This window comes from Triticum urartu, chromosome 2A (assembly GCF_056163025.1).
Source record: "Triticum urartu cultivar PI428250 chromosome 2A, HENAU_Tu73, whole genome shotgun sequence".
NCBI classification, from domain to species: Eukaryota; Viridiplantae; Streptophyta; class Magnoliopsida; order Poales; family Poaceae; genus Triticum; species Triticum urartu.
Window position 1 is genome coordinate 603,516,692 of NC_141874.1, and position 15,383 is coordinate 603,532,074.

The 15,383-nt window shown below is 43.6% G+C and overlaps 1 protein-coding gene across 1 annotated transcript; it reads left to right on the forward strand.

The window, feature by feature from the left end:
• Nucleotides 1-1,663: 1,663 nt before the first annotated feature.
• LOC125539109 (regulator of nonsense transcripts UPF2) lies at nt 1,664-14,782 on the forward strand. The gene is made up of 17 exons (XM_048702472.2): nt 1,664-1,953; nt 2,242-2,350; nt 3,077-3,158; nt 3,916-4,118; nt 4,726-5,070; nt 5,488-5,592; nt 5,698-5,825; nt 7,823-7,993; nt 8,098-8,179; nt 8,822-9,088; nt 9,187-9,384; nt 9,596-9,697; nt 10,738-10,989; nt 11,091-11,309; nt 11,824-11,994; nt 12,448-12,633; nt 13,537-14,782. Exons 2-17 carry the CDS (start codon nt 2,282-2,284, stop codon nt 14,473-14,475), a joined length of 3,519 nt encoding a protein of 1,172 aa, XP_048558429.1. The 5' UTR covers nt 1,664-1,953; nt 2,242-2,281; the 3' UTR covers nt 14,476-14,782.
• Nucleotides 14,783-15,383: the final 601 nt, after the last annotated feature.

A 15,383-nucleotide genomic window follows, 5' to 3' on the forward strand; every position in this document is an offset into this window, starting at 1 on the left:
GCCGTCTCCAAAACTACTTCCCGCCGTGCCGGTGAGTTCAAACCTCGCACGTTCCAACTCATAATCGGGCAATTGGGATCACTCATGGGGAAACAGATGGTAGCTCCGACGACTACAACTACAAGAAGAAAACAAACACAGATACACCACCATCGGTCCGGGGGATCGCCAGCGGCCACCAACAGGCCCCAAATTCCGCCGGCGAACAGCTACACCTCGCTCTCTGAAGAGACCTACACTATTACACTGCATGAAGAAACCTGACACGCCCCAGCCGAGCGCATGGGGCCGCCGGAGACTACTACGGCTAAGGGACACTAACATGGAGAGGTGGTGGCCTGCGAGGCCTCTCCGTCAGGACCGTGCATGCCCGCGGCAATCTTGAGCGCCGCGGCGTCGAGGTTCGTGAGCTTCGCGATGACCTTGATGTCGGAGTCAGACAGTGGCTCGTCGAAACGGCGGATGAGCGCCTCCGCCGCCTTGGCCGTCATGATTTCTTTGGGCCCGAGGATGCCAAGGCCGTGGACGATGCGGAGCGTTGCCCGCTGCTGACCGGAACGGTGGACGGGTTCTTCGCCTGGCGGGCGCTCTGGCGGGTCGGCACCGCGGCAGGCCTGGGGCGGGCGGGCGTCTTGGCTCTGGCAGGAGGCTTGCCCAGGGCGGATGGCGCAGCAGGGGCAAACAGCTGGCCCGCCCCCTCCCCGCCCTCGCCGGCGATCTGCAGGTGGCAAACCTGGGAGGTCACCGCGCCGAGCTGCACAGTGTGGGTGGTGGCCGGACTGGGGGAGTGGCGCGCGAGTGAGAGGGCCGGACCCATGTCGATGACGTCGTCGCAGCCGCTACCAGCTCCCTCTTGGTCAGTGAAGCGGAGTGGCTTGTCCACCACTGCCGCCGCCCGCGCGTCCACCCTTGGTGGAGGCGGCAACACCTTGTCGGCCACGTCGAAGAAGGCGCCCACCGGATCGTCCTCCTGCGCGCCACGCGGAGCACAAGGCAGAGGCCGGGGCGGCGCGAGCAACGGGATGGCAGAGGCTGCCGGCACGCGCGAGGAGGACGCCCCGCGGGAGCGGCTGGAGCCCGTTCTAGCCCCAGAGCGGCTCTCCCTTGGGGCGCAGTCGACGCGCCTGTCCTTGGAGGAACCGTGTCTGCGACGCGAGGTTGGGGTGCGACTGCGCGCAGGGGCGGGTGGAGGCGCGGCCGGCTCCTTGCCGCGGCTCCGCCCGAGAAGCGTGTCCTTCCAAGACCGTCGCTGGCCAGCGCCTCGTCGCCGTCGTGGCTGCGCCTGTGGCCCACGGAGGGCATGCCCTTGCAGCCCGAGGACGCCACCTGCGCGGGCGGACGAAGGCGCTGCCCCAGGACTTGCGATGGCCTGCCGTCCTCCACTCCGGCCACCCAGCCCCCCCCCGCGTGCGGGAAGCGCGGGTACGGGCGATCATCGTCGTCGGAGGACGGGAGTCCGCTCTGCCCGGAGTAGGAGGAGCGCGGGGACAGGGGCAAGCACGACCCATACGCCCCAGAAAAAAAACGGCCCATACGGTCAGATATGCTTTCCAAAAATGCTCAAAAACACTTAAAGAATTGCTAAAAAAAAGAGGTATGCTTTCTCAAAAAAAAAGGCCAGGTATGCCATTGACATCGAGTCGGCGACAATCGAAATCCCACCCCTCCACCCCTCCACGTCTCCATCGTCCTGTTTCTTTCTCCCTCTCCCCTCCGAATCCAAAGCTCCAAACTGAACCCCCCACAAAATCTCTCCTCCCAGGTGTCACCGCCGTGCCCTAGAGCTGCCGCCGTGCCGTGCCGTGCCTAGAGGCCACCGCCGACGTCTCAGCCCCCACACCCCCTGCCCCTCTCACGCGCGTCACCGCCACCGCCGTTCCCGTTCTACCTCAGCGCGACCCTGGTGTCTCCGCTCCCGCACGCCGTTCGTCATGCTGGACATTGGGTTTTAAGGTATCAGCCTTTTTTTTCTTCCTGTCCAGCCCCCACGAATTCTGGGTCGGTTGCGCACCATCTAGATCCGCCCCTTAGTGACGGCCGTTACGCATTAATTCCAGTTACCATCGTTAGGTTTCTAGCAGAGCAGCAGGCGAGCTCTGTGCTGTATTATCTCTAGGGTTTATACCCCGATAATTTGTTTTCGTGTGCTTATGCTCTTTCTAATCTAGAGATTATCGTTCTGTAATTGAGGTTCCAGCAAAATATTTAGTGCTGATGTGCCATTTTGAGTTTGCTTGGCAGCTTGGCGTGACTGTCCACATCTGGCTTGCGGAGAAAAGGAATGGAGCACATGGAGAATGAGAGCCACGAGGGGAAAAAGCAGGATGAAGAGGGGCATCATAACAATGAGGTGAGAATGGTAGAACTCAAGTAACAATGATACGAAATGAGTAGCCTCAAAATGTGTAACCGCCTGCCTGATATTTTACTGATGTTCCAACCTTGTAGTTAAAACTTACTAATTCCTGTCCTTCCACAGTGTTACTATCGTCAGTATGTTTCACTATGTTTGTATTCTGTAGAATTTTGGATTACCTCTATATCTTGTGAGTAAATGATTTTAAAAGTTGTGAGGATTGTTATTCAGTAGTGACGATGTATTTGAATTTCATAATATCATTAACCTTTTTATATATGATACTGCAGTACCCCTGTAGTCTAACTTGATTAGGTTTCTCGTGCTTGGCTAACAATAGTTAACAAAAGGTAGGGTACACCCTATGTAGAGCCCACCTTTGAAAGTATTACAGTTGTGTCAGGTTCAAGACAAAGTGATTAAGGGTAGTTGCTTGGCATTATTTGGTGTAAATTCTCTCCTATTGCCTCTTTATTCCCATGTCACCGTGAGCAAGCTGCCCAAATGCCTTTAAGAAGATGCCAAGTGCATTTTAAATCAAGGAAAAATGTTTTGGCAACATCACACCAATTAAATAAATGGCCTTGTGCACTTAGCTTCTTTTCTCTCGCGCATCTTTAAAAGCCTGGGTAGAATTAATCAGTCATTGTATATGTTGCAATCTTCGTACTTCTTCAAGTTCAAAATTTCTGATTTGTTCTAAATGTTGATTGTTTGTAGGTGGTCCGTCTTGAAGAATACAAGAAGCTTATTGACGTAAAGACGGCTCTCCGCCAGAGTAACCTAAACCCTGAGAGGCCTGGTACTTCCATTGTTCTTTGAGTAATGCCTATTTAATGGAAGTTCTAGTGATTTGCTTAGTCTAACCAGGACGAATTGAAATTCACATAGTAAAGTGTTACGTCCTATCTAAACGAAGTTCATAAGATCTTGATGTTGCAGAACTCGGTAGGTAGATGAGTTGGTTCCTACTATGTGCAAGAAAGTTTATTGCGATACTCTTCCTAGGACTAAATCAGTAGCACATTCATTTAGACTTAATTTGCAACTCAGTGATACATATCCATTAAACATGTAGGTGGTAATACTAAAAATAATGAAATGGAGCTTCTTAGAGGCAGGGCAGTGTTTAGAGTTACTCATACATACCCACGCATCCTATAAAAACATGGTTTGGAATGTGAACCATGCTTTGCTTTGGTAGCTACTAGCTAGTTCACACGTGTAGGTTTAGAAATCAAATTGTTTCACAGTTTTCTCGTTGGCTAGCATCCTTGTTAAAGAGCATGGAATTCTCTTGGACCAATCCTTGTTAAAGAGCATGGAATTCTCTTGGACCAAGCATTCATTGATCCCCTATAGCTTATAGTGACACAACTTTCCATGCGGTTGTACAAACAACCTAATGTGCCTGCCTGCTGGAACAGTGTTCATTATGTCTGTTTTTTTCCTCTATCTATTCTTTTCCGGATGTTTTGCTCACCTGAGTCTTGAATGTACAAGTTTCTATCTTGATACATGGAATACATAATTATGACGTGGTCAATCATTCATTTTAGATGCAAGTCACCTGAGAACTCTTGATTCCAGTATTAAGCGCAACACAGCAGTTATCAAGAAGCTCAAAGCGATAAACGATGAACAAAAGGATGGCTTAATGGAAGAATTGAAAAGTGTGAATCTAAGCAAATTTGTCAGTGAAGCAGTTTCTTACATTTGTGAGGCCAAACTTCGTTCTGCTGATATACAAGCTGCTGTTCAGGTATAGTAGTTACAGTACCTCCTAGTCTTGAACTCTTAATGCATTCTTAGGTTCTGTCTCACATCCCTGCTCACCATATTTGATTATATAAACTTTTTACCATGTCTTAAATCAGTTGTTTCTATTGATTACATAATCTCCTGTCCATGAGTGGGTTTGTGCTTGTATGGATGGATGCTCCCACTACCTCAGTCGCGAAATGTGCCCTTAGATCTGTGCGCACTCTGTCACACTACGTTTCTAGTAGGGTGAGAGAATGTGCACAGATCTGAAGGCATTGTTTCATGGTTGAGATAGTGGGAGCAACCACCGATACATGTACAATGGTTTTCCTTATCTGGTAGATATATTCTAAATTTGTTCAGTCTGATTATTTTCCCCCAGTTATTAATGTGTATTTTTACCTATATCTGATTTGCACATCATTGCATATGAACTTTACTTTATTTTTATTTATTGGCATGTAGCCCATGTTACTATTTGCATTATTCCCTTGATCTCCAAATGATTAATAAATTTGACAAAACTCATTTTCTCAAATGTTTTACATGTGTGGATGTGAAATTCATATGATGGAATACTTGTCTGTTAATCTTATTTGTTGCAGATATGCTCGCTACTTCATCAAAGGTACAAGGACTTCTCTCCTTGCCTTATTCAAGGACTGCTGAAAGCCTTCTTTCCAGGGAAAGCTGGAGATGATATAGATCCAGATAAGAACTCAAGGGCCATGAAGAAAAGAAGCACACTGAAGCTTCTTATGGAATTGTATTTTGTTGGAATTGTTGAAGATGCTAGTACTTTCATAAACATTATAAAGGATCTGACGTCGGTGGAACATTTGAAGGACCGTGAAACAACTCAGACAAATTTGACTCTCCTTGCTAGTTTTGCTCGCCAAGGAAAGCATTTTCTTGGATTACAAAAACATGGGCAAGAAGCTTATGATGAGGTCAGCCAAATTTTAGTTTAATTGTGTAGTAGCTGATCATAAAGAAAATGGTAGAGGTGATCTGTCTGTAGTAATTCAGTAATCTTCATTGTGGCCCGGGGTACATTCTTATATATGCAGACATCAAGAAACCCCCCTAAAATGTCGAAAAAAGATATGATACATGTCTCTGTCTTCACAGTAATGGGCAAATCTGCAGGCCCCCAAATGTAACTTTTCGTATAGCGCAATGATGTATGCATATGATAATCTGAATTATTCTGCTGACGTGCCATCATTAGCAACATGTTTACCTTTTCTTAGGCTCATTGATACGTGCAATTAGTTCTTTCAGTGACTGGCTCTGTTCCACAATGAGGTAATTGTACAGTTCTAACCACTTGTTGCTATTCACGGCATTTATTCTATATGCTGCAGTTTTTTATGGGCCTCAATATTACCGATGATCTGAAGACGTTCTTTAAGAAATCCTTGAGCTCTTACTATGATGCCGCAGTTGCAATTCTCCAGTCAGAACATGCGGTATAAAACTTTTCCAACATAATGTTGTTAGGCTAATCTTTTGCTCAATTATTGCTTCAGCATGTTTATTATGCTGCCATTTCATGCATAACATCCACCGTGCAGTCTCTTCGTGCAATGGAGTCTGAAAATGCAAAGATTTTAAATGTCAAAGGGGAACTAAGTGATGAGAATACTGCCTTGTATGAGAAGCTTCGGAAATCTTTCGATCAGTTATTGCGCTGCGTTTCATCGTGAGCTTCCTTATCGAGACATGTACCACCATATTTATTTATCTCTCATGCAGCTGCACAAGTAGTTCACCTTATTCGCTTAATTGAAGTTCCTTTCAATTTTTACTCTTATTTTACTGCTCCTTCATCTTTATCTTCTATTACAAAACTGAAGTTAATGTGTTGGTCATATGGCGAAAGGACCAAGTGTCAAGTATATCTTCATCTTTTATCTTTTATCTTTTACCTACTAATAAAGCACACATTGATTCTGTCGGGTTCACCGTCGCGACGTTATTGCAAAGACACCCTTGTGTTTTTTATTATTAAACCCGCACTCCCTGTTTTAGTGGATCTGGAAAAAACGTTTCGAGGGAAGCAGGGCGGCTGGGTGGATCAAGGTGGTGCTGGTCGCGCGCGCGCGTGGTAGAGGTGGCCGGAGCCGAGGAAGACGGGAGGCGGCTTGGCAGGGGCTGCTCGGCTGCCGGCCATGGCCGCGAAGGTCGGGTTGTGGGCGCACGAAGCCGAGGCGAGGAGGAGAAACAGGGGGCTGAGAAGGGCAGCGGAGCTCCACCGGAATGGAAGTCGGGCGGTGGGTCAGTGCGCGAGCATGAGTAGGCCCCATGGGAGGGGATCGAGGGAGAGAGGGGGATTGGGAGTGGGCGCTGCCCTCTCCTGCGCGTGACGGCGCTCGGGGGGAGATGGGGATCGATCAGAGGCTCTCCCCTGACGCTAGGTTAAGGAGGGGGAGATAGGCCTTGGGTCGGCCCAACTACGAAGCTCACCTCTATTTGGGCTGCTTCTTCCGGCCCAAGGCCCAAGCGAGGCAACATAGCAGCAATTTCGGTTCATCCATTAAATAGCCCCGTATCGATTTTTTACATCAAAATCTACCGATTTATATATGTTAGCACGTGTCTAAATCAACAAGCAGACTAGAAAATCAGTACACAGAGGCAAGATGGGACGTTACGAGGGCAATCGCAAAATGGAAAGATCCATAAAATCGTGCGTGGCGGTGGGCTATCAAAAAAGGAATTAAAGAGGGACTTGCATGTTGGTGGGATTATGGTGGGCAATGAGAGAAAGGAAAGAACCAGTAAATGGGTAAAAGAACCAGTAAATGGTGAAATGGAATTAAAGAGAGGGACTTGCATGAACGGTTGATGGGAGAAAAAGGAAAGACCCATTAAATAGGCAAAGAAATTAAGCCCTGATATTGCGACATGCGTGATGGGGGCCAACAAAAACAGAATTAAATAATGGGGTGGATATTCTGCCTGTTTTCTGACCCCTATATTTTTGTATGAGGGTGATTCTTTAGCTAATTTGCACAATATGTTGTATTTACCTGTTTTTTGAGTGATGTGCTAGCGCTTTTGTTGCTTTTCTAACATATTCCTGGCAAACTTATTAGCACACCATTTGCTCGTTGTATTGGCAAATCTAGCCCCGATGTTAATTCCACTTTATACTATATTTTGTAGCATAGCCTTTCAACATTTGCATTTTATGAGAATATTGTGGACACTTGATCTTTAGTTACATTATTATAGTTTCTAATATGTTGTCATTCATTGCAATCAACAAATACATGGAGAGAGAATAAGCCGTAACACGAGTGGGGTGTTGTGTTCAAATTGAGGACGTGGGTGGCGAATTTTCCTTTGCAAAATTATTTTTGGTGATAAGGATTTTTTTCTCCCGTTGCAACACACGGGCCCTTTTGCTAGTTCACCAAAAAGAAGAACCTATGGTTCGGAATTAGTTAACTAGTAATTTTAGCAGTCAATATAGTGCCTATCACTATCATGGTAGTCTGCAGATGGCTAACAGTCTCTGTTGTTCGGCTGAGCTTTCTCTATATTTTAAACAACAGAAACTGTTGAGGAGAGAATAAATAAACTGTTGCTTCAATTATGTTTTTCACTTTGTTGTTTAGTTTATTGGCATATTTTTGGACCATATACATCTGCTTGCAGAAATCTTGTGAAACATTCAAATATGTTCTCTTGCAGCTTAGCTGAAGCTCTTGATATGCAGCCTCCTGTTATGCCAGATGATGGACATACAACAAGGGTAACTACGGCGTCAGAGTTATCCCCTTCTGGGAAACATTTTTCTGCAGTAGAACCTATCTGGGATGATGAAGACACAAAGGCATTTTATGAGTCTTTGCCTGATCTCAGGTTTCCCTGCGTTTTGATCATATTTTACTTCCGTCTACAGTTTGGAGAACTGCAGTAATTGTACTATGTCATTATTTTGAACCTATGTATATCCTTTTGAGCAGAGTATTCGTGCCTGGTGTACTATTGGGAGAAGCTGAACCAAAGTTGGTAGATCAACATGGAAAGGTTCACGAACAAACTGGTGTAAGAAGGGTCTCTCATACTCACGAAATTTGTGCTGTACAACATAAAGGCTCATTTTGTGGTTGCTTTTGTGTGCTCATCTTTAAAATTACCGTGAGGAACTTGCGAAATTCTGTGTGGTAATGAAACTAAAGCTAGATAAATTATGTTATCCAATGATCACCATTACATCTAATCTCATATGTTTTGCAATTAGACTGACAAAAGTAGCTAGTCAAACACCTAAAAATGGGTCAAGCAAACAAGATTATCATAATAAACAGTGACGCCAAATGGAGCTTACATGATGTTCAATAATATTTGTCTTAATGAACAGAATTATCAAATATTGCCATGTCGAGTTGGTAATTTCTGACTATGTAGCCAGCTCATTCTTTTTATTCTAAATTTTCCATATTTTCTTTTACTTGAAAGTTTGCCCCCGTTTGGTTACTCCCGCATACTTCCTTGTCTTTTTATCACATGCTGCCATCGTCTCCCCCCTACTGTCATGACTTATGCTAATTAACCTTTTAGTGTGGAGTACCTTTTTTTGAGATAGCTGCTAGATTTTTTCTAGGCCATTGCACCTGACCCCACTTTATTTATATCTTCATAAAGTATTTGACCAATCTGTGGCAAATATGCTAAATTTTGTTTTAGGAGCATAAATTGGAACAAGGAGCTGAAGTTCAAAACAATGCTGAAGCTTCTGTCCCTGAGCACCAGTTGGAAGGAAAAACAAATGTTGGATCCAAGAATAGAGAAAAAAAAGATAAAACAGGCAAAGAAATTTCTAAAGAAAAAGAGGCTGATCAAAAAGGAGATATTGAAAGAGAAAAAGTAAGAGTCACAGATGGCGCAAGTTTGGACAACCTGCTTCAGAGGCTGCCAAGGTGTGTGAGCCGAGATCTAATTGACCAATTGACGGTAATAACAAGTTGACAACTGGTCAACTGCATTACATACTTCTGTGCATTTGAGATGGTTCCACCTTATTCTTAAACTCCATTTATTCATTCTTTCAGGTGGAGTTTTGCTATCTGAATTCTAAAGCAAACAGGAAGAAACTTGCACGAGCTTTATTCAATGTTCCAAGGACTTCGTTGGAACTGTTACCTTTCTACTCCCGTTTAGTTGCCACTTTGTCCACATGCATGAAGGATCTCCCAAGTATGCTCTTGTCAATGCTTGAAGAAGAGTTTAACTTTTTGATGAACAAGAAGGTTTGTCTCGTATTCATGTATTTCCTGGTCCTTGTTGTCGATAATACACTGTTTTATTTGACACTTGTAAGAAAAAATGTTTTTGGTTCTTTCAATTTTTTTACCGCTCCATTGTTCTGTGGTGACATATGTAATTCAAATTCAGTATAACTAACAGGGTTATCTACTTTGCAGCACTAATTATTGTTCTCTGTTATATTCCTCCTTTCAGGATCAGATCAAAATCGAAACAAAAATTAGAAATATTAGATTTATTGGGGAATTGTGCAAATTCAATATTGCTCCATCAGGCCTTGTTTTTAGTTGTTTGAAGGTAAGCAAATCAAATAAATCCAGTTACGGAATTAGTGCTTTCCTGTTTATTATGCTTCTGTTGAGTTTTTAAATTCCCTGTGTTCTTGTTTAACTACCTTTTGGATGGTACAGAATAGTTCTGTTCCACGTGGAATAATAATTAGCGCACTAAATGTGGTAGGCAGGACAAAGGTTAACTAGATAGGCTGGGAAACATAGTTAGCTATGTATGTTCCAAATCACTGATACAAGTGGATGTGTCATGCTGTGATCACGTGGGTAATTTCTGACCACATGGAAAGGCATGGCATTTCCTGCGGATGAAGGTTTCAGACCACACTATTGATTTTGTCTTTCTCCGATGAAAAATTCTCGCCTGTCTGTTTTCTTCTGGTAAGACCATATCCCAACTTTCCACTTTTGTTGCGAGCTAGCTGGGAGCTTGTGCTCAGCTGGCAACTATTAGACCTTTTCTGTGTGCGAGGTCCAAGCTGCACGCTCATTTGTGCTTATTAACTTTTATCCTTTTAGTTGCCAAAGCATTACACCCTACTCAATTGCGCAAATCCTCTCACTTGTGAAGGACTGGAGAGACCCTAGGCATTGAAGGGTTTTGCGGAACGCGCCCTTCATTATTCTTATTTAAAGTTGACAAGTCGAAGGTGCTGTAATCCGGCTGAGTCGCCACTATGCAGAATGATGTCTTTGCCCAATGTGACCCTATCCCCTGGCCGGTTGCCCCTTCACATCCTTATCTGGTATTGATGCACAGCTGGCTGCTGCTATGCTGAATGCGCCTTTGACAAATGCCCCAACTTCATTATCTCTTTTGTAAAGTTGATGGGCTGAAGGTGCCATGATCCGACGCGGCAGATAGCCATAGCTACGCTGAATGCCCCTCACTTCATGATCTTTATTTAGAAGTTGGCAGCATGACTAGCGTGCATACATCCATACAAAATGGATATAATTTATCATATTGCAAGCTTGCAACACCACAAATCAATCAATTTGCAACTGCCAACTTAATTTGGTCATTGTGATCATTTGCATTTTCAGGCTTGCCTAGATGATTTTAGCCATCATAACATTGATGTGGCCTGCAATCTTCTTGAGACCTGCGGGCGCTTTCTTTATCTCTCACAAGGAACTACAGTTCGCATGTCAAACATGCTGGAAATACTGAGGAGGTTGAAAAATGTGAAGAATTTGGATCCACACCACAGCACACTTGTAGAGAACGCCTATTACTTATGCAAACCACCAGAAAGATCTGCCAGAGTCTCTAAAGTCCGGCCACCTCTGCATCAGGTAAGTCTTTTTATCTTTTTCTGTTCTTTCTGGTATTTTCAGACTTATGTGTGCATAAATTGTTACATTGAAGAACTAATATTGTCTTTCTATGCATGCAGTACATAAGGAAGCTGCTTTTCTCAGATCTTGATAAAACAAGTGTTCAGCATGTTCTTCGTCAGTTACGCAAGTTACCTTGGGCTGAGTGTGAGGAGTACCTGGTGAAATGTTTTCTCAAGGTTCACAAGGGAAAATATAGCCAAGTTCATCTGATTGCTCTTCTAACTGCTGGTCTTAGTCACTATCATGATGATTTTCATGTGGCTGTGGTAGATGAGGTGAGTTACCTTGCTGAAACAGATGGTTTGGAAAAACTTTGGCTGAGACGGTAAACCATTGCATGAGAAGTCGGTAGCAGAATTCATTTCACATTTCACATAAAAATATTATATATGGCCTGTAAAGTTGTACCATGAATAGTGGACCAGTTTTCCAGCCTATCATGTGCACTCGTATAGTCGTATGTCTATCTCCGTTCTCTCTTTACGTTCTCTGTGTTTGGTGCTCAACTTTGTTTCTTCTTTCTTTCCTTGAGCTCTGACTGTTCTTTAAAAAATGCTTAGCAAGTGTATTCCATATTTTCGTATATTTTTGTATTTGAGATTTATTTTGTCTTTTTAGTTGAGATTACTAGCATGTTGTTATTTTGTAGAGCATTATAAAAATCTTGTATTACGCATATGTAACAGTAACATAGTATATCAAGGAACAAAGTTTGATCCCCTTTATTTAATGACACTTTGATTATAAAAGGATTAGCTGATGTAGTGGTTTCCTTGTATCTGGATTCAGGTTCTAGAAGAGATTAGAGTTGGACTTGAGCTGAATGACTATGCAATGCAACAGCGACAACTTGCCCACATGCGATTCCTTGGGGAGCTGTATAACTACGAGCATATTGATTCATCAGTTATATTTGACACATTGTACCTTATTACTGTATTTGGTCATGGAACACTGGAAGTGAGTAAACACATCCAAACTTACTAGCTATCTTTACTTTGTTTTCTTTATATTGTTATTTCAGCAATCCATTTTCTAGCTTATACAGTGCGAAGTTTTTCCAATTTAGTATGTCTTAAAGAAACACATGCTCTTATAAATATGATAATGTTCTTGATAACTAGAGTACCTTTTACCGTGCTATTCTTCAACTTATTTTTATTCTTAAATTCATTGTTTAACGTGCTTGGTATGCATAATTATTCATTCGAACTGTATGCCTTGTGAATCTCCCCCAAAAAAGGTTTGCATCTCTTTTCTGCGATCCTGGATAAGTATGCTGCAAACGTAAAGAAGTTACTAGATTCTCATTCTTTCTCTCTAATGCCTTGCGCATGCTTAATCATCTATTCTAAAGGAATCAATGTAATTTGTCACATAAGTGAATTTATCCTTTGGATTAATCCTGTGCAGCAAGATCTGCTTGATCCCCCAGAAGATTTCTTTAGGATAAGGATGATTGTTACACTTCTCCAGACGTGTGGTCACTATTTTGATAGAGGCTCTTCAAAAAGAAAGCTTGACAGATTTTTGCTACATTTTCAAAGATATATTCTGAACAAAGGGCCATTGCCACTTGATGTTGAGTTTGATGTGCAGGTAATGTTGTTCTAAACACCAGCAACTTACTAGATGTTGCATTTTTAAAGCATAAATGCATGTCGAGTCTTCATTGTACTCCATCCGTTCCTAAATATATGTCTTTTTTAGAGATTTCAATATGGACTACATACGGAGCAAAATGAGTGAATCTACACTCTAAATATGTCTATATACATCTGTATGTAGTTTCTATTGGAATCTCTAAAAAGACTTATATTTAGGAACGGAGGGAATATATGTAAGCATATGGTTATGATACAATGTAAGTGGAGAAGAACTGTTATGATACATCAAGTTGAATGTCCAGTGCAAGGTGAGCCAATACAGTTCTGCTTGTTTTGTCTCTTTTCTGGACATCATAGCTATCAGGCTGTGACTTGAGAGATAGAGAAATTATCTGGATATAGTTGGTAGTGACATTTCAACATTTTGACCTGCAATGTTGAGTGGGTTGGCTTCAAACTTAGTATGGAAGCAAGGGGTACTTTGTCTGTCACCAATATGCAAAATATCTAGAGAGATATGTGCATTTAGGAATGCCAAATGCGTATAAGTAACTGGATATTCTCGACTTTGTATTATCCAATTCATAATAATACGTTGTTGACAAAAGTCAGTCAGCAACTTAGCGTCGACTGTAACTTATGGCACACTGTTATTATTGTTTTAGATATCCTGTGCACTATGTTGGAGGACATGGAACTGTTTACTTCTTAGACCGGTTTATTGTGCTTAGTCTTTTACTTCCATGTTGAACTGCTTTAATTTGGTTAGCAAATTGTGCAGTACTCAAATAGCATGCTAGACCACAGTATATGTGATTATCCTTCTATAGATTAACTGATTAAGAGATGTCTCTAAAGTGAGTATAGCTCCTAATTTACTTTACAACTGGTGCAGGACATGTTTGCTGAGCTACGGCCTAACATGACTAGGTATTCATCTCCAGAACTGTTGGCTTCTGCTCTGGCTGAGCTTGAAGAAAATGAGAAGACGAAACAATCCGAAAGTGCTGCTTCTGATGTCAGCTGCAAGAGCTCAGCAAACAGGCCTGACAAAAATGGCAGGGGCCACGAAGAAGTAGCAGACAGTGAAAGCTACTCAGGTAGCAGAAGCATCTATCGCGATGGAAGTGAAGATGGAGATTCTCTGTACGAAGAAAACTCAGATGGCAGGTCAGGGAATGGGGTTGTAGATGACGATGACACCAGGCCTTCTGGTTCTGATGAAGAAGAAAGGGTCCAGGTTAGACATAAGGTGGTGCAAGTTGACCCTAAGGAGCAGGAAGACTTTGATCGGGAGCTGAGGGCCCTTCTACAGGAAAGCTTGGAGTCGCGCAAGTTGGAGCCACGGGTGAAATCCACTTTGAATATGACTGTACCGATGAAAATCGTTGAGGGGTCAAAGGACTCGAGAGCCACTGAAAGAGAGAGTGGAGAAGAGCTTACAGCTGAGGAAAGTGGTAATGCTGGGGGCGGTAGTGAGGTCAAGGTGTGCGTCAGGGTGCTTGTGAAGAAAGGGCACAAGCAGCAGACAAGGCAAATGCTCATTCCTGGGGACTGCTCACTCGTTCAGAGCACAAAGCAGCAAGAGGCGGCTCTGCTCGAGGAGAAGCAAAACATCAAGCAGAAAATCCTGGAATACAACGAGAGGGAGGAGGAAGAATTCAACGCATCATCATTCCAAACTGGGTTCTGGGGTCAAGGAGGAAGCAGCGCAGGCGGCAGTATCGGCTCGGCCGGTCGTGGTTCATGGGACGGTTCAAACAGAGGCGGTCGCGGCCGGCAGCGGTACTACATCGCCGGCGGGATCTATCATGGCTATGGCAGGGGAAGGTGACCTTCTGCCTCGTGGTGCTAACTAAAATCGCGGTTTAATTCACCGCTGCCTTGCGAAATGGAAACCCAAATGATGAACTAACGTAATTTTGGAAGTGGCCTAAGGTGCTGTACTCTGCTGGGCAAATAGCCCCCATGTTTACAGTCACTTGTAAGTGGGTTTCGTCCCCGGTAACAGGTTTAGGATGGCACTTTTTTTCTTTCGACTGGTTTAGGCGGTTTCTCTTGTACATAAGATGTTCTTGGTCACTCTTCCCTCAAAAAAAAAAACTTGCCTCAAATAAAAGATGTTCTAAGTCTTCTTTGTATTTTGTGTTAAATTTTGATTAAAGATTCAACTAACAAAATATTAATGCATGTCATCAAAATTTATATTGTTGGATTTGTATTTAAATGCAGTTTCCAATTATATTATTTTTATGACATGCATTAATATTTTATTAGTTAAATTTAAGATCAAAATTTGACATAGAATATGAAGGGGACTAATAAACCAGGAGGGGGGTAGTATCTCAGAAGATGAAGAATAGCTTCCTTCCTTGAGTTCCCCAAAAGGTCTGCAGCCTTGTTAAAAAAAATGTCTGCAGCTGCAAACGGTAGAATCTGAGCACGAGGATGACAGTCCACTCCGATCTACTCTACCACCCACCTTTTATCAGTGCATTGTTACTCGCTTGAGCTGTTCCCGTCCTCGGTGCCTCATGCATGATTTAAAGGCTGGACCACAGCCTTCCCCCTTCTCCGCGCCATGATTAAGGCTCTGACCCAGCACGCGCTTGTGCATATCTGCCATGAGCATCCATCGAGCTTTCCACTCAACAATTACGAGGGGGGCACACCGCGGGCACGAGCCCCCTATGCGGAGCGGAGCTAGCCCAATTGGATCGCCCGGCAGTGGTGGTGCCAAGG